The sequence below is a fragment of the Diorhabda sublineata genome, chromosome 3 (genome assembly GCF_026230105.1).
Source record: "Diorhabda sublineata isolate icDioSubl1.1 chromosome 3, icDioSubl1.1, whole genome shotgun sequence".
Lineage (NCBI taxonomy): Eukaryota > Metazoa > Arthropoda > Insecta > Coleoptera > Chrysomelidae > Diorhabda > Diorhabda sublineata.
The window spans coordinates 9,293,494-9,316,485 of NC_079476.1; the positions used below are offsets into that span (position 1 = coordinate 9,293,494).

At 32.1% G+C, this 22,992-nt stretch overlaps 2 protein-coding genes across 3 annotated transcripts in view; one reads left to right on the forward strand and one right to left on the reverse strand.

The window, feature by feature from the left end:
* LOC130442172 (arrestin domain-containing protein 2-like) overlaps positions 1-22,992 on the forward strand; it is a 300,222-nt gene that overhangs the window by 225,587 nt on the left and 51,643 nt on the right. The window lies entirely within an intron of this gene.
* LOC130442175 (reticulon-4 receptor-like) lies at positions 2,010-16,435 on the reverse strand. The gene is made up of 2 exons (XM_056776276.1): positions 16,331-16,435; positions 2,010-6,349 (listed from the first exon to the last, which is right to left on the reverse strand). The coding sequence occupies exons 1-2, from the start codon at positions 16,342-16,344 to the stop codon at positions 5,419-5,421; spliced, it is 945 nt and encodes a 314-aa protein (XP_056632254.1). The 5' UTR covers positions 16,345-16,435; the 3' UTR covers positions 2,010-5,418.

A 22,992-nucleotide genomic window follows, 5' to 3' on the forward strand; every position in this document is an offset into this window, starting at 1 on the left:
CAAAGTTTCCATCCAATACAAAATAGTTCGGCTACTCGACTAGAGATAGCGCAACGTCCACTAGTTCGGCTGCAACTGTGTCTGCCTCTCGATAAAAGATGGTGCTAGGCGCTACTATTTTTATTCAAATGTAATAATTTAACTATATTCACTCCTCGTATTTTTTCGGTATGCTATTTGGTAATATTTTGCTTATTTCGAGAGGGGTTTGAGCCCCCAAAACCCTCCTGTTGACTATGCCGTGTTAGCTTTACATTGTTTTTAATTTTCTATAGCAGGCTAACCATACAGTGTGGTATGTTTTCAAATAATATAACATCACCGTAGTAACCTCAGAATTTTATACCTCCATGACTCACACAAACTCAGATGACAATAGAAAGAGAAACTTAAGAATATATATTGAGATATGGGATAAAGCAAAATATTGGAAAAACGGAACTAATCGTATCCAGAAAAACCTTTGAAAATAGAAAACATTGACAAGGCAGATATTAGCTTCAGTAGCACAAGGAGATGGCTAGGACACTTAGAACAGGTGACCTACCTGCATTACAGGTCACATATAGTCTCATACCGATCAAACTCAATCAGGTGAAATAAATGTTCATTAAAAAAATCACTAACCAAGTACTTAACACATTCCTTGCTTCTATAACATCAACATTCACAGTTACACTTAATAGCGTGTGTTTAGGTTATCTTACTTCGATATCTGAAGACGATAACTTGGTTATCGAAATTCGCGTCATATATTATAATTGTGAGTGTTAATGTAGTGGTAGCAGTGGACAGTGTGATCAAAATTAATATCATCAACGGCTCCAGAAATTTAAACTTAGCACGAACAAAATTTTTTCCACTATGGAAGGTCTAGGGTGAAAAGGAAAACAGCCACCGAAATTCCTGAATTTTAAAAAAAAAATGTTCTAGATTTGACTACATAAACTATAACAAAAAACAACTCCTGTGTGCTTGGTTTCAAAATTTTCAGTTTTCAATAGTATAGTAGAAGAATAGATTCAAATCAACAACATACTTCCTATTTTGATAGTTGGTTGTCCATTCTAGAAATCTTATCGACACAAAACGGCAGTGCAATTTTTGTTTGTGACTCACAGAATACACATGATACCATATGACTAAGTATGTTATGGTCAAGCCTATATACCGTATCAAAAGGAGCGCATTTCAAGGAGAAATTTTCATTTAGAATATGATCTAGACAATATTGGTCTTTAACATTACTACTCATAAAAACTCAGTTTTAGAGAAAAGGATGTAATGGCATGGGTTCATAGACGGCATATATTCTTTTATTTGCTGACGACCAGGTGATAATTGTCGGGAATAGAGTTTACTCAAAGTAGATGTTGAGGAAACTTTGAGAATAATAAGAAGAGTGATAATTATAATTGTGCTAAAAACTGAGTACATATTAGTTAAAGAAAAATACAGAGAAAACAAATATGTAAGAAACCACAGTATGAAGGAATAAATACACCGGTTTTATCATGTAGGGGTAGCAAAGGCAAAACGTGAAGTGAACAGAAGTATTAGTATTCTAAGAAGCAATTAAGTTTATGGAAAAACGATGAAATAATAAAAAGTGAAGCTACCATATTTTATATTATACTTGAATCCATCTGTACATAAGAGATAGATGCCTGGAAATTAATTCAGATTCTCTCAAGATATGGAAAACAACTGAACCAGAGCTAAATAAAGTCTAAATAGAGGAGATGTTTGGATTCTAGATTTGTGAACATTTATTTATGGCAATAATTTAGCAACCAAATGAAAGTAGTTTAATTTGTTCAAGTTTTGAAATTTATATTCGAAAGAGGTGCATTATAAGGTATTTATGATGTTATTCTAGCTTTTTTGTATACAAAATTTTCCAAAACATAAATGGAACCACTTGTAACTATGGTAAACATTTATTTCAATAAATACAATTTTTTTTCAATCTATATAACAAGTACCAATCACATGAAAAACAATGTCCATCTATGTTTTTTATTTTGCATTATTTAGGATAAAAATAATAAATACTAGAACTATATAAAGAAATTTTACTTTACTTTACATTATAACTAAATAATTTAGATACGTGCCTACTTATGAAGTGTTCTATTTGAGTATCCTTGTTATACTCGAAAAATAAAGTCAAATAAACCTATCTGACTTGAGCCAAATGGGTAAGTAAGGAGTAATTGACTAGGTCGCCCTTCGCAAAATATTAACCACAGTTACTCGCCATTTCCTTACGCCCCTTGCTTTAGCCAGAAACTTTCAGTTAATATAATTTAGGATATGTAGTTTTAATACTCTATAACGAACACACTGTCTCTGAGATTTGCTGTTTGAATTCTGATCTCTAAAATGCAACCGGATCAAATCTCAACGCGCTTTAATGGCTTCCTACATAATACTCTCAAGAAACAATTATTACCCAATCCCACCCACTCTACCGTGACAGTAAGTCACAATGTAATCCGCAGAGTGATGAGCGAGTCATTTGAAGGTCCAATAAGAACCCCACACAATTCAGCCATTCTTTGGCCGGCCGCTCGCTTTCCTTGGCGGCCAGTATTATTACGTTGGCGGCTGGAGAGTGTCCGTCTTCTTTTCCAATTTTCTCACTATTATCGGTCAATTGTTCAATTAGTCAACCAGGCAATCATTTTCCTTACTTACCCCAATTCGTTTTGTTTTCGTTTTGAAAATGTCCAGGTTGTCAAGTTAAACTTCAATAAATTTTATTCAAGAACAATAAATTTGCAAGTGACTGTGAGATTTGAAATCAGCTACTTATAGAAACAGTAGTGTCAAAAACTGTTTTTCATTATCTCTTATTACTTCGCGGGGAAATGCTAACATCGCGGAACACACCTAAAAACTGTCTCGTTCTGAGCAGCTGAAATATAATCACTTACTCGCCGTAATTGAAATTCCCTTCCTCGCTCCCTTTTTCTCCTTCTTACCTAATGTAATCAATTTTCGCCTGCACTCGCTTAGTTTGAACCCCACTTTTTCGCGTGGTTTTATCACAGTTATTTTATTTGATATGTTCTCTTAAATTTAGAAATTTGTGTTTCAAAATGTATAATAAGTGGTCAAGTGATACTCCAATTAAGTTCATGCTTGAGTAACAAAAAAACACAAATATTATATGTTGAGCATACAAGGTCTCGACCATGTTATGGTCCGCAGTATTGATAGAGGCAAATTTATACAGCGTATTTGACCTTGAAAGCCATAACGATGTAGATCAATGAAACGCTCATGCCAGCTAACACCCTAGTAGCCAAATAGTTCATCCGAGCTAATTAGTAAGTTTGATTGGGCTGCTAGTAGCAATATGGCAATGATCTAACTCGTCTTTGCATTTAGTTATTATTACATTTGTAAGTTCGGTATATATTCATACTTGATTCACTTCAGATACTTAGTAGATCAATCTTGTACTTAGAAAATTATTCATGAAGACTCATTGGGTTATTTGTTCATGATAATATGCATTAAAAATGCAAGTAAGACTTGAATGCTTTGACAATATTACGTGGAGAGTCCAGACTGATACATCATTCACTCAGAGTATGAGCAAGGATATATGAAACGTATTTTTAATAAAGAAAATCCTAGAAATTATTATTTTCTATATCGAAAGTTATTCTCGCTAACAGCACTGCAAAACCTACTGATAATATGATATAACTTATCTTACTTTCTGCGAAAGAGCATTTACTCCCTATTTACAGCTGGAAACAATGCGGGTGAAAGCACAAGATTTAGCAGCATATGCTGAAATATTTGTTTCACATCCTTTGCACCACTGCAAAGAAGGTGTTAGGCCAAAGTCGGAGCAAACAAAAAATAACAGACCTCCAAAATCTATTCGTGAGAGAATTTGTGAAATTTATAGCATAAAATAAAATGACGAACCCCCAAAAGAAATTTTATATTGTCGTTATACATATAATTTGAACTCGTTACTGAGTATTACGAATTTTGTTTGTACAGTAATACTGGGTCAGCTTTATTTTCAACAATAGACATGTTACCAATTGATAACTGGGACGACAAACACTCAAAATAAGAATTTATATATTCTATCAGAGATATTAAAAAAAAAGAGATTCAATATAGATACTTATTTATTAATATTTCGAGAAGTATTGGATTTCCTCCTCGGGAATCGTGTAAACGCAAGATGTTATAGTGACGGTTCTACCGTGTGGTGGGATATTAAGAAGATACAAATACAAATAATAACTAATAATAATATATTTTTAATTTGGATTTGAACGATGATTGAGAAGTTATTAAAATTTATTCAAGTGTTTATTTCGGGAAGGATCTAGGAAATTGATCTTTAAGAGAGTTAGTTATAATATCCTACCGCGGAATGTTGTAGCTCAATTCATCAATTAACAGTTGAATTATTTCCAATCATTACCTGTTTACATGCGTTTAATAATTGTTTTCTTGACTACTTATATATCGAACATATTGGGTTGGGGAAAAGTAATTTTGGTGTTTATTAAATGTTGTTCAAAGTAAATTATATTTACGTTACGTTTCTAGTAATATATTTACTAGAGTTAGGATATTGCAAAAAAATATTTTTTAATTATTTCTTATAGCTTCAAACCATATTGAGAGGTTGCTTTTATTTGTTCATCCCGTTGTACAGAACTTCTATTATTTGTTTATGACGCCTAATGCTTTACATAAATCTACTGAAATTTCCATTGATAGATCAGTGATTCTTGGTCCTAGAGATCAAGGAGTAAGACTTGTTAGGAGTCTCAGCAAAATTCGTGAACTGTTTATTTCCGAATCAGAACTTTTGGATGTACCTTAGAACGTCTTCAGTTTGTTCTATGGATCAAATAGCTTGATGCAGAATTCAGGTATTTGGGATCATGAATGGAATATATGTGGGAAAATGGTATAGGTATAAGTTATTGCGTTTCACTTTTGAGAAATAACCTTATCTTCCACAGATACTATTGATACCTCAAAATGATGTACAAGTTACTTGGGATGTGGTAACTTAAGAGAAAATATTATTGGAAATATACCTAGATAAAAGTACTTAACACATTGTGGAGGTCAATAGAACTATTACATTTCTCCATTTTTCGAAGGGATACGAAATCGAACAAAGAAAGTGTAACAATGGCGTTCATTCAAACATCGTGAATATTACACAACGGATGAGAATTACTTGAGTCTACTTACTATAAGTTTATCACCAACAAGTGAGAGGAACTAAAATTATTTTTCCCCAAAATTTTATTATTTTCGTATATAGTTTAAGCAATACAAAGACTTATACTAGAATAAATAAACTATAATAATTATTCCTCACGTAAAACAATGTGATTATAATTCATTTTAAAATATTCTTCACGAAAACCTTTCACTATTCTCGAGTAATTCTGATAATCTCCGAAATACTCTTTTATTCAAATCGAATTTGTCTTCTTCATTGTCCCACGTTCCGATATGCGAGAAGAAATTCAGTCTTGGAAACATGGTAGGTATTTGTTCAACATCAACAACTCTCCAAGTATTTAGTGGTAATCCAATTTGCATCAATTTTTTTTGATTTTTGAACATACTGAGCGAAAGCGGGGGTATATTGTCTCCATAAATAGTCAAAGATGTGAGTTTAGGCATAGAATCAAAAACACCCGAGGCTATTCTCGTGATATTATGATCTTCTATATCGATTTCTCTTAGATTTGAAAGATCATCGAAAGAACCTTCAGCTATACTTTCTATTCCACAATGCACCAGTGTCAATGTTTTCAACCGACTCAGACCTCTAAATGTATTTCTGGTTACATGTTTAAGTTTCTGTAATTTTAAATTCAAATGATGCAGACGGCTCATCCCTCTAAACCCAGTTAGTTCAAAATTCAAGCCTTCGTTAGATTTTAAAAATAATCGTTCCAATCTAGGACAACAATTTGCGAAGGTTGTATCACTGGGCAATGTTGTTCTCACCATCCAAAGCCTTTCTATGTTGGTAAAATTGAGATTAAACGTTTCAAAAACATTTTCTACTATATATAAGGCCTTTACCTGTGTAAAATTTTGGAAAACATCTGAATCGAATCCACCAGTATTATTTTGAAACCACAAAACGGTTACATTTTTTGTATTTACCATTCGGAACTTTACTGTTTTTTCAAGGTCTGTAGGATTCAACGTAACGTTTGAACATCCCCATGTTACTTCATCGGTTGTCGACAATTCGTTAAACAATCTACATCCAACATATTGACTAGACAGTTTTGGAATTAGTTTCCAGAAAATAAGGATAAAAAAAGTGCTAAAATCATGGAAGTATTGTTAAAATTTGAACGATAGATACACACAGGACCAAACACCCAACCAAATGTTATGTTCAAAATCATTCATTACCTAGTTCTAAATATAAATAATGTTTACTAAATTTACATTATTTCATATGAAAGAAAAACTACAAAAATTGGTATTCAAGGTATTGATAATTCTGCCTGTTCAGCTCTATTTGAATTTGAATGATATTATTAATGGAAACAAGTAAAGCAGAAAAACTTTTCAATATCCTCAACATCATTTAATATCTATTTATACTATTGGATAGTAGAGATCGAAAATTGCAATAACTTCCTAATGTCAGGTTACATTTGATTGGGTGTGTGGTACCTTTCTTATAATAAACCAAAAATTAAAATTATCAGGATCCATTGTCTAATGCGAATATACACTGTTAATAATAATTACTGTAGTTCGAGACTACAAACACAATAATTATCCGCAACACAGAGACGAAAAGCTCTCTATGTTCAAGGTATATACAGGTTGTCAACCACTTATTGAATAAAACCATTTATGTCCTTAGAAATTATAAACGCTGAATACTGGGATGAAAGAACTTTTACTTTTAAATTAAGTTGTTCTAATTTATAGTTCAGTGATAGTGGTTAATTTACCCTCTTTTTATTATCTTTATTATTCCCAATAAAATTTCAAAAATGCTGACTAAATTATGTTAAAATACTACTGAAAGTTTAGTAACGTACATATATTTTGAGATACAATGAAAAAACATCAATGTTAAATGGCATAATCTATAACGCGATTTAACTGAGATTAAAATAAATCGATTTAACTCAACTATTTAGTTGAAGTATAAGGTGTTTGAGTTTTTCGAAACATCAATAATTTACATCGTACGTATCAGTCAGGCAAATCCGTTGAGATAGCTTTTCACAACGTAGTAGAGAGAGGATCCGAATAGACTGGATCATACTAGAAAATAGAACGATAACAATTGAAGGCGGAGGATACCCTAAAATTGCTCAGACAAAAGAGTAGCCAGACAAGCCATAAGAGCTATAATGGTGTGCTCTAGACTTGAGTTGGAATATAAAAAAGTTCTGGTAAGTGATAGCTGCAAAGTCAAGCTCTATTGGGTTAAGTATAAGACAAACTAAGGCACAATGATAACCATGAACTTCTATTTCATGCTCAGCTCTGTCTATAGACAATTCAGTAAAGCCTCGATTAACAAAGTGTGAACAATATCAGAAATATATAGTGAAAGAGGGACTTACAGTTACACCCTGCAATACACAAATTTTTCTTCTTACTAATGACGCATTTTTATAAAAATTGGTCTATATATAAATTCACAAATTGCGCCTAATTTGTATATCCCAACAACACTAATCTAGTAGTTGATTGGGTCACAGACTCTTCCACAATCGATAAATTTGGGAAATACTTCACTTATGTAAAATATGCTATATATTGTGAAGTTAAATTTTAAAATGTTATCGGTAATCATAAGTTTTCATAGATTAGGGATACACTGTGGAGAGCCACCGACATTAGCACTTTCCTTAAAGTGGATTGGCAGAAATACCTGATTACATATCGGTAGAAATTAAATTTTTTAATTATTAATTAATTATAGCCTGGCCAGGATTTTTCCAGTCAATCCATTTTTTTATAATTTTCAACATACTAAATTACTTATAAAATTATTTTCATCCATTAAACAGATGGGTGAAGGTCGCTTTTACTTCGGATCTTAGACTAAAAGACAAAAAACGGTTTTATCAAATAAGTGGTAACGAGTCGGGTGTATAATTTGTATCTCGGAAACGGCAAGAGATAAAAATGGTTAAAATGTGACAAAGTTGCACATTTGAGAAAACTGTAATAAGAGGAAATTATTATTATTCATACCCATTTTTTAATGATTGGAAACAAGTGATTTCTCTGATTTCACTTTTCACACAACTATTAACAATTTTTTTATTCCATTCAGTACTATACTATACTTTACTTCACTATATATCAACTGGTTATTTTTTATCAAGGACCTCAATTTTAAATTAAGTACGCAAATTACTTATTTGATTGTGGTTATCAAAAAGAATATGGATTCCCTTAAGAGTATTCATCTCTTACCCTAACAGTCATCATCCAGGTCCTGATATAATTTATTTTTATCAAATATTCAATATATTCATTACCGCCCGAAATGGAACGACATTCTCACCATATGAGACAACTAGTCCAAGAAAATAGGACTTCAAAAGTGAATTTTTGGTAAGCCCCTTAGGCCCCGAGCTGGCATATTCAAAATTCCAAAATTCTTTGGAGTCATCTAATAGATAGGGGTAAATTTTCGAAAAATTTTCAGATCAAAGTTATAGATCTCTCAATTTTACTCAAATAGTTCTTTGAACATAAGATAGCTAGAGATTAAAATATGATTTATTTTGCAAAAAAATTGCTATTTTCTTGAAGAAAAACAAAAACCAAAGACGAAGACCAAACTTTTAATGGAAGAAGATAACACCGATGGAGCACCATTCATAGATGCATTAACAGAGACGATTTTAAAGCGCAAACTGAAGGGGAAGTACCCTGATGATATTAGCATTGAATGAGCTACAACATCGAATTCGGTGGTACATATAATTTTAAGATTTTTTAAATAGAATGGCTGCATAAGTAGATATAAAAATTAAATGGCAAACACCCAAATTAGTTACCTTATACGATGATGGTCCCAGAAGTACCTAGCCTGACCTAGAGAAACGGTAGTTTGCTTAAAAAATACGACTGCATCATAAAGTACACCATCTATACAGCATATGTTTCAAGTTTCACGCTGTTTAGTATTTGTAAGCTATCAATAGTGAACGTTTTCAGTGAATTTGTAAACATGAAAAAAATTGGTCATCGTTATCTAATATAATACGTTTATTTGAAAGGTGTTAATCCAACCGATAAAAAGCTGAACTAGATTCTACTCTGGGCAAGACTATTCCTTCGTTATCAAAAGTAAAATATGAGGTGAAGACTCATAATATGCGGTACATCGCATATTAACTGAAAATTTGTACATGAGAAAGCTGTGCGCAAGATGGGTGCTACGTTTGCTCACAATGGAATAGAAACAAAGCTGAATTTTTGCACCGTTTCATAAACATGGATGAAACGTGAGTCCACAACTTCATACCCGAAATAAGAGAACAATGAAACAATGGAATGAAAAGGAAAAACCGGCTCAACAGAAAACAAAGACCGTTCTATCGGCAGGCAAGATCATGACGTCGGTTTTTTGTGATGCCTATAGGATGATTTGCTTTGATTATCTAGAAAAAGAAAAACAACGTCGAATATTGTGTGAACTTTTTGCAACGTTTGAGGGAAGAAATCAAGCAAAAACGGCCGCATTTGACTAAGAAGAAAGTGTTATTCCACCAAAACAATGCACCACCTTACACATCCGTTATTGCAACGGCCATAATTAATGAATTGAAGTTTGAATTGCTACCAGCCCCCTCGGATTATTTCCTGTCCAGACTGGACAAAATAACTCGGTGGTCAAAGATTTTCGGACAATGAAGAGGTGATGTCGGCAGTTAATGGCTATTTTGAGAAGCTTGACGATTCTTATTATAAAAAAGGGTATCGAACTGATTGAACATTGCTGTGATAAGTGTATGGATCTGAAAAGAGATCACGTTGGAAAAATATTTTTTTCTGAAATTATTGTGTTTTTTTTGTTGGGTCAGGTACTTCTGGGACAATTCTCGTCAATATCCTGCTTCATTCATATCTATTTCTTTTGCAAAAAAATATTTGATTATTTAATTAACCACTCATTCCCTATCAACGCCGACTCACACGTACAGTTTATTTTTTTTATTTCCGAATACTGTCTCCCGCTGACCCAGCTTAACTCAGCCAATAGCCTCCCAATGTCTTGCTCTTTTATCTGTATTATTTATATATAGGAAACGCTATAAAAGCCTTGAAAATTATATGAAAAAATTAAAATCTAGTTTTATTTAATTTTTATGATTAACTTGTAAGTAATTAAGAGATCTAAATCTTCTAAAGTGATTGTGAAATAAGTTTGAAGCATCTGTGAGAATTTTCATATTATTTAAAACTGATTATAAAAGTTTTGACTGATTATAGATAATTTATTATCCACAAGTATTCAACTATTCTTTGGTATCCCAAGAATCAAAGAAAACTTACAGGAAGATTGATTAGTGTGACAAAATTCAGTGCTTTCTTTGTCCTTTGAGATATCAAGTCGAAAATTTGAAGGATTGTAACCATCTTCAGTCTCCATATTTTCAAATCATTTACAGTCTTACAGGGTATTCCAGAATGCTATGCTATATCAACGTTATATTTGCCTAAATGAAAAACCCCATATTTTATGGCATATTTGGAATCAGCTTGACTTACCTATTACAATAAAAATTGTAACAATACGTGTACAATGTAAGAGAAACTTGCTTGCTGCCAAAGCATGCGAATAGTAGAAAAAATTTCGGAAAATTATTTATTGCGTTAATATTCATTGAAGCTGATACAGGGTGTATCAAAATAGTTATTCATTCTTTTCTAAATGTATTCAAATTAATATTGTATTGTATATGAGCATCAAAAAGCATACTTCCCTATACCTAAAATTATTAGAGATATTTTAAATTTTCTGTGCAAAACAATGATTATGTACCTAATTATTTAACAATTAATTGTAAGATTGTAAATAATTTCCCTATAAGATTTTAAATGATTTCAAAATATGAAGATTGATGATGAATATAATTACTCAAATGATATCTCAAAGGACAAAGGATGCACTGAACTTTATCACACTAATAAATCACCCTGTATATTTTCAATCATGTAAAAGGTAAAGAGAACGGGTGTTGGAAATCTAATTACGTTCACTTATCATTCCCAGTGCAGCTTTGCCATACGTTAAGCGTTCATCTATCTTTAACCGTTATTGAGATCTCAGTATATAATTTGAGATACCCGATATACCAATACCAGACGCACTGATATCAAGATACCTACATTTAAGAAAAATTAATTATTTCATTAATTGAATTACGAAGTATATTATTAAAAAAGCCTCCTCAACTATAGACAAAACATTTAATATCACATTTCTATAAAATAATGCTGACCACTTAACATTAGAATGCGCATATTCCGAATACTCTTCACATATTTTAATATAGTATGTGAAGAATAGATATTTATAATTTGAGAAAGTTCTTCCAGAAAATAAACGGGGAAATGAGTATCTCGATGGAATTAACAACTAGTAACTTCCGTGGTGTATACAATATTCCATATCTCAAAAATCAAATTCAAATTTAATAAAAAACCAATCAAATTTTATCCGTGCTTAATTGTTCATTTATGATTCGTATTCTTTTTTTAATGTTTTCCACTACAAAAATGAATTTTATTGGAAATATTATTTTCACAAAAATAATAATAATAATAATAAAAATGCTGATCAAAATCCGTTCTAGACCTGGCTAAGTCTATAGGAATGTTTAAGAGATAATACACATCAACAAATTGGATGAGGCAACACTGATAACAATGCAAGAGGTGAGTATCATTTTAAATATTTAAACTCTAAAAATATTTAAAAATGCGATATATAAAACTTGTCCAATAATCTAAGTATCAGATTTGGGCTAGAGGTAATAACGACTCACACAAAAGAACAGAGAAATCAAAAACTCACTAAATTGACGGATGTTGAGAGCCCCTAGTTGTGTCTGGAAGAATATTCTCATAACATAGGAACTAGAAGCAAGTCAATTACCATTATTTAATTATGGTGGCAGATGAAAACAACTGCACAGTAAAATCAAAGACATTCCATAGAGATGTGCCTTGGAGAAACAGGAACCTGGACCGCTAGAGGTCTAAGGTAGAAAAGCGGGTCAACAACGAAATATATTCTGACAATTAGGCAATTTATAGAACAGCCTTTACAAACTATGCCAAGGAACTTAAGAACAAAACGGAATTGTACTACTCCAAAATCCAAGAACATTACATTGGAGATCCCAAAAACTCACTTACCAGGCTCAAAAATCATAAATTCTGAAAACCAGAAGAGCATACTGGGAGAAAGAAGGAGCGATCCTAACAGAAGAAGCAAAAGTTTAGCATTTCACGAGAAATCTTTTTTAATAAAGAGAATAAAGTGGAAAACTTTAGACCATAGAAATCAGCTGGTAAATATCGATTTTTTTCCATGCTTCGAAATAATGAAGAAACATCTTGACAAACTTTTCGAAGCACCATGATTCAAGATTACCGCCCTATCATCCTCATCTCCTTCCTGGACGGCTGTCGCAAGAAGGCCACTTCACACAAAACAGTTCACCTATCAAAAAGACGAGTTCTCTGCAGAAGAACTACATTGCCTACACATAGAAAAGGCTATTAAAAGCAAAGATATTACTCTAGCAACTTTCATATAGAACGCTCTAGACACCACCTCACAATAATCAAGGGTTTTTCTTAAGCAAATTAGATAATTAATAATCTACATAAAAAAATGCTGAACATAGAATGAATATATCACAAAAAGGAAAAAATTGAACTATTTGAATTAATTTTCGGCTATTTTGACAATTCGATCTGGTTGAAACAGGAACACATGATTTTATCAGGAAATAATAATAAATGTTCTTGATTTTAGATCCCTTCTGTATCAAAATTAGTTTTTTTAATAATCTTTAGAAGATAGGTAAAAATATTTTGATAAAGGCTTAAAATTAGTCCAAACGTCAAATTTTATATATTTTATAAAAATTTTTAAAAAAACTAATTTTGATACAGAAGAGATCTAAAATCAAGAAGATCTAGAAACATAAATATATCAAAAGGTCTAAGGTGTAATATATCAAGAAATTAAAGACTGCCTGATACAATAAAGAGAAAACTATGCTATGCGATTTTTGAGGTGAATAAAATATTTGAAATGAACTACATTTAAAGTCGTTAGCATAAATATTAAAAAAGTATTATAGAAAAAATATATTCAATTTACAAAATTGATGGAATTTCTTAATAATTCACTTTATTCATCGATTGATAATGTGTCCCACAAGCTTAGCGATTGATGGCCTCTGGATTGTTTATTCATTATATTAAACGTAAAAAATACACAATAAATATTTACGCGTAGGAAAATTAAGGTCTTTCTCCCAAACATTGTTGTCTTTTTATGGTTTTTACAATGAAAGCAACAAAAATATTAAAAATAGGACAGAAATGGATGTTTTTGAATCCTGTTTGTCTTCAAAATCGAAAAAACAAGAATTTATATAATATTCAATTTCTAATTCCAAAATGACTTTTTGGCATTAGAATCAATACGCTCAACATTTCTATCAATCGTCAATTTGAATATTGAATTTTCAAGAAGATGAATTTACTGTTTTTTAAGAGATATTACAAAATTTATCACACCACGATTCTTAACTAATTGATTGCCAGACGATTAATATATAAATGTTTGAAAGCTCGGAATGAATTAGAGTTGTACATTTTGGTGTTTAATTTTGACATAATCCTTCTACAGAAACGCTCATAATCTAACTGGCAAACACTTCGTTCTAATTTATATTTCTTCAATTTCTTATGACCTTTTATATAAGTTTATGTTTCTTGATTTTAGGTCTCTTCTGTTTTAAAGTAATTTTTTCTATAATTTTTGAAAGATGTTTCGACTAATTTCAGTCTGTTTCTGTTCTTCAGTCGTTATCTTTGCTACTAGCGTTTGTCAATGTTAAGGTTAGGTTTTTCAGTGGTTGGCGGTGGACACATTACAACTGCTGCCAACAAACCAAACTGTTCGAGCTGCTCTTCAATTTTACCTATTATTTTTTTATAACTGTAAGTGCGATGTAATAAATATTTTGAAGCATTAAAACTCCGCTTTGAGTTTTGGAACAGGCGGTATTACTTTTGATTTTGAAGTTTTTAAATGGAAGGCAGATCTACTGATCTTATTTAATAGAAACAGTGTTTTCAGACTTTATTTGAGGACATTACATACTGTCAGATCACGAAAACCCCAATGCAAAAATTAGAAGAATTATTCCCAAATTTGAATTTATTCTATATTTTGTAAGACTTTTAAGCCACTGCATGCTATTTGAAATGGAGAAATTTGAGTTTTTCAGCTTATCCAACTTATACAGAGATCGCCATAAGTCCGGCAATGCTGTCAAAAAAGATTAAAACGAAGCATATTCGTCATTCAGACAGTTGTGTCTGTGTCATGATAACACGTTATCATTGAGTATACGCGTTTTCAGAATGAACAACTGATAAAAGTTCACTCTTCAAGAAAGAGTTTTTTATTACGTCGTATCTACGTACGAAAGCGGAATTACGAAACTATGTTTACCGAATTTCAATAACAATTTCCGAACTCGCCGCAACCAAATCGATCAACAATGTGGAAGACGTTCTTCCTGTGGACCTTCTCAAGGACCAAGCACCCTTCCCGACCTCCTAACATCAATTGAAGAAGAATTTAAAACTCTTCGCAGATATTCTTTGCCGGAGCTGCTCGTTGCCGTAAATACATTGATCAAGATGGGCATCAATTTGAATACTTACAGTAACCGGTTTTTTAATCCCTTTTCTAATTTATTTTAATAAATTTATTTCAACCCTGCATTTTTGAATCGTGTAAAAAGATTCGAATAATCTATTTCAAATGATTGACCAGAAGAAAAAGATTCATTCGCGTTTGAACAATAATTTTTTATTATAAATGATACAATAAATGACATACTACCATTTCAATGAAAATAATTTTTATATACTTGGTAAAAGATTAGAATAATTTAATACCTGATGATTGTCTTTCTCATTTTAGAACAATAATCAATCAATATTATGAGTTAATTATGTTGTCCAGTCACTGTGAAGGATAGGGATCTAATTTCTACTAAAATCGAAATCCAAACAATTGACTTGAAGCCATAAAAAGACTTCAAAGTATAAAAACAAACCTTAGTTGTCTCTCTATAATCTTGGGATATCCTAGTTTGTGTCTCCGATCGTCTCCGTTAATGAGGGAAATAAATGAAATTCTGCCTCACAGAATGAACAACGTTTCAAGATGTTGCCAATTTCCAACTATAATTCTCATTTACACTCGAGGTAGCCGAATTCACTAGAAATAACTACTACCGAGTACTTGAACTCAAAACTCGACGAGACGAGATTAAAAAGAGATTGAGCATGATGGTGGAATCCAAAATAATACCAGATATGGCAAACGAAACAACGAACAATACAATAACTCACCACCTAGCGAATTCTCGCGTCGAAACAAATATTCACACATAAAAATCTAGAGGATTGTGTCAGGGTAACCTTGAGGAACAATTTTTTTCAAGATTTACTGGAAGATAATTTTTAGAAAATCGGGATGATAAAAAAACTGAAATAATCCACATATCTTTCGGATCAACTTTTTGATGTACTTGTAGTTAATGAAGTAAATTTAACAAAGTTAACACAACGAATTACTTTTGAAAGTTCAAAGTATGAATTGTAATTAATTTTAACCATTTTTTAAGAAGGCTTTTTTAATATTTTCCCTAATTGCGAATAAGTGTTCCGGAAATTGCTATGTTCCATATTTGTTTATTATATGAAAGTTTCTAGAGCAATTTTGGTTCTTTTTTGAGTTGAGTAAGAAATATGACTCGAAATGACGTTAAATTTGAAGATATTTTCCTAGATGAAAAATACAAATCTTCTGACTCTAATTTTTTGGAGACATAACACACGTTTTAATCTAGTTACTAATGCAAGGGCAAAACATATTTTTTAATAAAAATTTTGTTTAAGCCTAAATTAATGTTTTTCAATGTATTTTTAGTTGGAAGTAGAACGATGAATTTTGCCCTTACATTTGATGTTTATAAAAAGTACTTACTTTGGCCAAAACATTTTGCTGAAAATAAATTAAATCGAAATTTTTGAATTTATATATTGTGAATATTTTTATATGACTTGATCACGTTTCCTAAAAATTACTATTATAACATAATCTTATCGCTAAAATAACCTCGAGTGACCTCTCTTCTCATTTGTTATGATGAATTCCACTTTTTCAAAAACATTAACGATGATTGAACATATTTCATAAATGTTATGGTGCAATATTGTGTAAATGTTTCGAAATAATTTGTTTGTTCAATATTAAAGCTTACGAAAATGAAACTGATCTCATAGATACTTTATAACAAGTAGTAAAACCTGTAAAACAAAATCGATTAAGTATATGGTATCAATTTTTCCATATGTATTGTTTTGCAATGATCAAGATTGACGTAATTATGTACAATCAGTTAATTCTAATTATCTTTCATTCAATATTACCTATGACCATTCATTGCTTTTTTATCAAGAAAGACTGTTCAGCAAAAAACTTGGTATTCACTTTGGGAACGATGGGTATGCAAATATTATTTACTTTCTAGAGGGTAACTCTCATTCATTCTGAATGCCAAAGTGACATTCAAATATCAACAATTCTCTTAATCATTCTTTCTTCGAGACATTTTAATCACAATATTATCATAAAATCAATATTTCCCCATTTAATTCGTTATTTTATATAAAATAATCACTAAAGAGTGTAAAATAATAAAACGAAATTCAAATTTGATAAACGCATCATCATTGGCAGCGACGTCAAATGAAACGTCCTGGATTTATCGAAGTCGAAACAGGATGTTGGTTGTGTTTGAGAGAAAAATGCTGTTTATTTTTGTCTTTTAATATTCTGATATTAATAATCATATACGACAATGACTCTATACTTTGCATATAATCAAGATTTTACATTGGTGTTCATTTCGTAATAATTATAAATATCAACGTGAGAAGTACTGCACCCTGCTCCATAATTATTTGTTTGTGGGGGTTCACTCAGTTCTGAAATATTCTCCTCTTAATTGGATTCATTTATTATAGTGAACCTGCAACATCTCTAGACCTTTCAAAAAAATGTTTCTTCTTGCTCTGCAAACCAGACCTTCACAACTTTTATTACCTCCTCGTCGGAAGAAAGTTTACGACCTTTTAAACTATTTTTCAGTTTAGTAGAGAGATGATAGTCGGACGGAGCCGAATCTGGTGAATAAGGGGGGTATTCTAGTAATTCAAATCCAAAATCACGAATTTTTTGCATGGCAACATGAGATTTATTTGCAGGAGGGTCTTGCCAAAAAAACACCTTTGGATAGTTTTCCGCTTCTTTTCTTTTTAATTTTTTTCCGCAGAATGGTCAGTAATATCGAATAGTAATCTCCAGTTATTGTTTTACCCTTATTCAAAAATCATGATTACTCTATGGCAATCCCAAAAAACTGAATCAAGAACTATTCCAACATATTTTTGCATACGAAAGTTTTTAGGTTTTGGAGAACCAGAGTGTCGCCATTCCATCGATTGTTGCTTTGTTTCTGGATCGTAGAAATGTACCTAAGTCTCATCCATAGTAACAATTCGGTTTCAGAAGTCTACATCGTTTTCAAATCGAGCACAGATCGAACGCGATGCTTTTGGTCAACCTTTAAACATTTGGGGATCCATTTTGCAGCAATTTTTTTCATGTCCAAATTGACGTGAACTATATGATGAACGCGTTCGTACGAAATATTCAGTGCTTCAGATATCCTTTTTAGTGGGACTGACACAGAAACTGGCCTTCCCGATCGATCATCATCGTTTACATCTTTTGAAGCTTGCACTCCAATTTTTCACGGTCGCATACGAAGGACATTGATCACCAAGGGTATCTTCATAAATCTGCTTACCTGCAACCTTTTAAATGCAGGTATTTGATGATGGCTCGTTACTCCAATTTTTAGATTTTCACAATTCGTTGAACATCTTTTTTCTTTTAATTTATTGCGTAACCCTGTTTTACTTTTTTAACGTTAAACTTTACACTGTGACTTCTAATAAGTTATTGTTCGTTGCTATGGTAACGCAATATTTTGTTTATGTATGGAACTGGTCTAGGCTAACTAGATATCAATACATCCTCATATTTCGGCGACGGAATATATGAGGTACAACTCCTTTCTTCAACCGTATTGTTATTTTTTATCTTGTGTCATAATTGTATATTGTATGTAATTTTTTGTGCCTTCCTGGACCTAAAACAAATTCATAAGTGAGTATTGTCCAGTGTGCCTTTAGAAACTCACCTATGTGTGGTACATTAAAATGATTTTCACAATAATGCAAATATCTCTTCTCATAACTTCACACCATTGCATTCTTTCCCTTGTGTCGGAACTTGAAGAAAAACTTTACCGGGCTGTCCTTCTGATAAAGTTTTACATTCTACTATAAAATAATGCCTAGAAAACGACTTTTCAACATTTTTTTTACTTTTATTGACATAACAAACTAAAATATGTATAAAGTAGCTGTAACACCTGAAGTAAACAAATACTGCACGTGAAAATTGATGTCATCTATCAAAATTTTACATAAAACTGGAGAAAAATTATTTCGAGGCTTGGTTGAACATCATTTTTTCGCGTGGAAAAACAATTAAAGATATTTTTTTTCTCACATTTAAAATTGGTCATATGAAAAGGGATTATACTGAATATCGGAACTTGATTCCCTGTATCTACTTCAAAAATAATGTCTAAATAAGTACATGAAATAGCTAATCAAATAAATATTTTAATAAAACAGATTTGCAATTTGGTATGGTTTCACATATGAAAAAACTACCTGCAAGCTATAACAGATATCATTTTTGAATAGTATAAAAAATTGGAAATTCACTGAAATAGTTGTGTAGAGTTGAAAGGAAATGATATTATATTTGTTTGACTTTTCCCATAAATGACATTTATAAAAATTTCACAAATAAATCAAATTCACTGTTACATAATCTTATATTACACCCAGAATCCCCATTTTGACGCAGATAGTTTAATATTTGAATCTAATTAATTTTTCGACGTAGCTACAGCTAACGAAGTGAGTTGTTGCTCTTTAAAAGGAGATCATAAATACAACGAATCACAAGAAATATTTCCGATTTTTCCTGTAAATAACATATATAGAAATTTCACAAATAAGTCAAATTTACGTGTCGGTAGAAAGTAGAAAAATATATGTACATGGATAAGGTCTATCGAAATGCGTTAAATATGGGTAGCGTCATATTAGAATGAGGATAAATTTTAAAAGAAGCGCAACATATTATGAGTGAGAAAATAAAATCACTCTAGGTGCACGTGTTCTCAAAATGTTTTCTAATTTTCTTTTGAAAGGTTTTTGAACTGTTATTTATCGCATACAGCTGGACACTTTTTCAACGTTTGTTCCCATAATATAAACTCCTGCTTCTATCTATCCTCCATAATTTCATATTATATCGAGAAACCGAAAAACCACATTTTTACTCAACAATTTATTGTGCCTAAATTCCTGGTAAAGTAGCAGGCAATAAAATAATTCGTAGAAGTTATGATTCATTTAAAAATAAAAGATTTGTGAGGAGAAAGAGGAAGAAAGAGAAACTAGTTGGGTTATTTCATTGGTGGAGACAGGAAATATTCATGTGGGATTTCACAAAATCGCCCTCATATAGGAAAAATTTTCCTCTGTAGGGCTGGGATTAGAGTGATGTGTAGAGTAGCTTTCTTTTTTATTGCACACTTTCACTGTGTGGGTGTCCACCTACTATTTGATTTGAAATTGAAAGTGAGGATAAAAGTTTCTGAAATGTATTGACAAGGTGTTGATTATACAGACTGGTACAGCTGAGGTTGTATTATTTCCTGTCACTGGCCATTTGGCTGATGAGCTAGTTCCCCAGATTGGAGAAAAACCTGCAACAAGGACGAATTACTCGAGTTGCATTCCATCTTCATATATACCTGACTTACCTAAACCTATACTATGATTTTAGAACGCATTTTTAGTGGAGAGCAGTATTTGCTGTGAGGCAGTCCAATTGATCCATCAGTTGACATACAAATAGTCTAAGATCCCTCCGCTTGATCTTGCAGGTATCTGTTTTTTTTTTTGATGAAATTAATTTTAAACGAATCTTGAGGATGTATGGAATGGATTAAGGATAGGTTGCCTTGTAAAAATTAGCCGCAATTACCTGTAATCAATCAAGGAAACATAGATACAGTTTAGAATTTCACAAAATTACTTTACGAAGATTTGTATATGTATAAAGATTGAATCTTGAGTTGTCTAATTCTTCTCTAGGTATTGTTTCAAGAATCCTAAAGTATACCTGAGTACTGATATACTTTGATGGATGTTACACTACCTGTTGTGATATTTTTTTGTATCTTTTTACCGAATCTACTATGTACTTAATTATTTCAGCTCTTACGATATCAGTTTCTGCCGCTTTCCCGACTTTAAATTTTTTAATGGCCTCGTGTAGCTAACCGTATATTATATCTCTTTCTTGTTCAGTACTATTGCTATAGGTTTCATTTTCGTTTTGATTTGGTGTTTGAGTTAGAATTTTGAGGTACCTAAAAGTATTCTTTCCATCTTTTCATTATTCATTTTTCGTTTGTATGTAATGTCTTTGCTGTCTCATGTAAATTTTTACATTTTCTCATTTTGCAAAACTTTGTAGATAAGCTATATAAACATTAAGCAATCATAAAAAGTACATGAAACGAACATAAATGAAACAAAACTTGAAGTGAATAGCTGTAAATACCTAGGCTCAAAAAGAATGGAAAATGAAAGAATCAAAAAGGAACTAGAGATGGGAACATGGCAACAGGAAGATTACTTAGAAATATTACAAAAACCACCCGAAGAAAGAGATACCTAAAGAAATAAAAACACAAATTTTATAGATCACAATTCTTTTGATAGACAAAAGAATAAGTTACTAAACATGAATATGAGATATCAAAGTAAAAAAGAAAGAAAAGCGAAGATACAGGAAACAGGACAAGAAAAACCTGAAAACAAAATTAATAAATACAAAAGTTGAAGCGCAGCTAAGTTGGTGCTCGGAAATGTTATAAAAATGGAAGAAGAGTATACGAAGCATAAAAACAAAAAGAAAGACCGTGAAAAACGTGGAATGAAGAAGTTGCCATGGCTGCAAAAAAAGATATATTGTATTGGACGGAATAAGACAGAAAGTAATGGATAGAAAAGGAATGGAGGAGACTTTGGAGTAGGGATACTACATTGAAGCTATACTTCGCCATTGCACACGACTTACACCCGCAAGAGTAAAAAGTCTTCAGATTAAGTGAGTGATTAAAGCTTTTGTTTTATCTCATAGTAAGATTCTATTCCATTTCCAAATTCTTCTTGTAGTTTTATTTATGACACAAAAATAAGTTCTTAGATTTCACGGTTCTCGTGAGCATATTTATTTTTGATCCTATTGTTTTCATATATTTTAAGCGGATTCCAAGATCTTTTAATTCATAGCTCTTCATCATCGGTAACGAGTATCAGGAAGCAATCAATGATCACTTATTATTTCCAAATTTCTTCGTACTCGTACATATTTCGTGCATTTCAGTTTTTTGTTGATGACAATTAAGTAATCGATCATTTATTCGATGAATTGATTTGTTTCTTGGAAATGGGGAAACTTTGGTTAATGATAATAAGATCGTTCGCTATTGTCTCTTAAAGATCAGGTCCACTCTAGTTCATATTTGGATAGTATAGGCCAGAACCATTGCTTACATAAGCATTTTAATCGACCCGCCCTGTCCCATTTAAAACTACCAAATTTAGATGTCATTCGAAAACTAATTAATCAGTCACCTTGGATTGAATCCTTTGACGTCACTAAACTGTGAGATTTGCTCAAGTGTTTAAATCTCACACATGTGAGTACTGGCCACTTACCGATCACATGGTCTACAGTATCTTTCTCCTCCATGCACCAGCGGCATTCTAAATTGTCTGCAACGTCTTTAGTATTGAGATACCTCGTATGGGGTTAAAAAGTCAATCATCAACATAACTCTTTTGACTACACCAAGAATGGGTTTTGGGTACTTTAGTGGAGTATCTGATCCAAATTTGTCAAGCGAATCAACTCGTTGTCTTTGTTGTTCGACTGGCCAAGCTCCCAAACAAGGATGATCTTGCAGCTATCACTCACAAATTCTCGAAGAACTTTTTTACATAGCACAAGCCCAGAGCAGAGCATTTCAGCCGTTATTGCTCATCCATAACTCTACTGTCTGACCAGACATAAGGTTTGTTCCAACCTGCTAGTCGGGACTGTACTTGGAACGGTTATCGGAAGCGTTTATAGATATTTTTGCGCAATCTCCGGCTATGCACGGCTCTGGCAACAATACTTGCTATCAACTAAGTATCTAAAACACCGTCCCTGACGCAGATTTGTCTACGTACCAAGGATGGTTTTTTATGGACTTTAACGAACCTATTGATTAATGTATTTATTTGGGGTCAATTGAGTATCGTACGTCCACCTTTTACTAAGCGAATAATTTGGCTTTGAGGACGGTAGCATGTTCCTCAAGCAAAAAACAATCAATTATTTTACGTCCAGTCAAGCCATTCATCCTGCAGCCATCC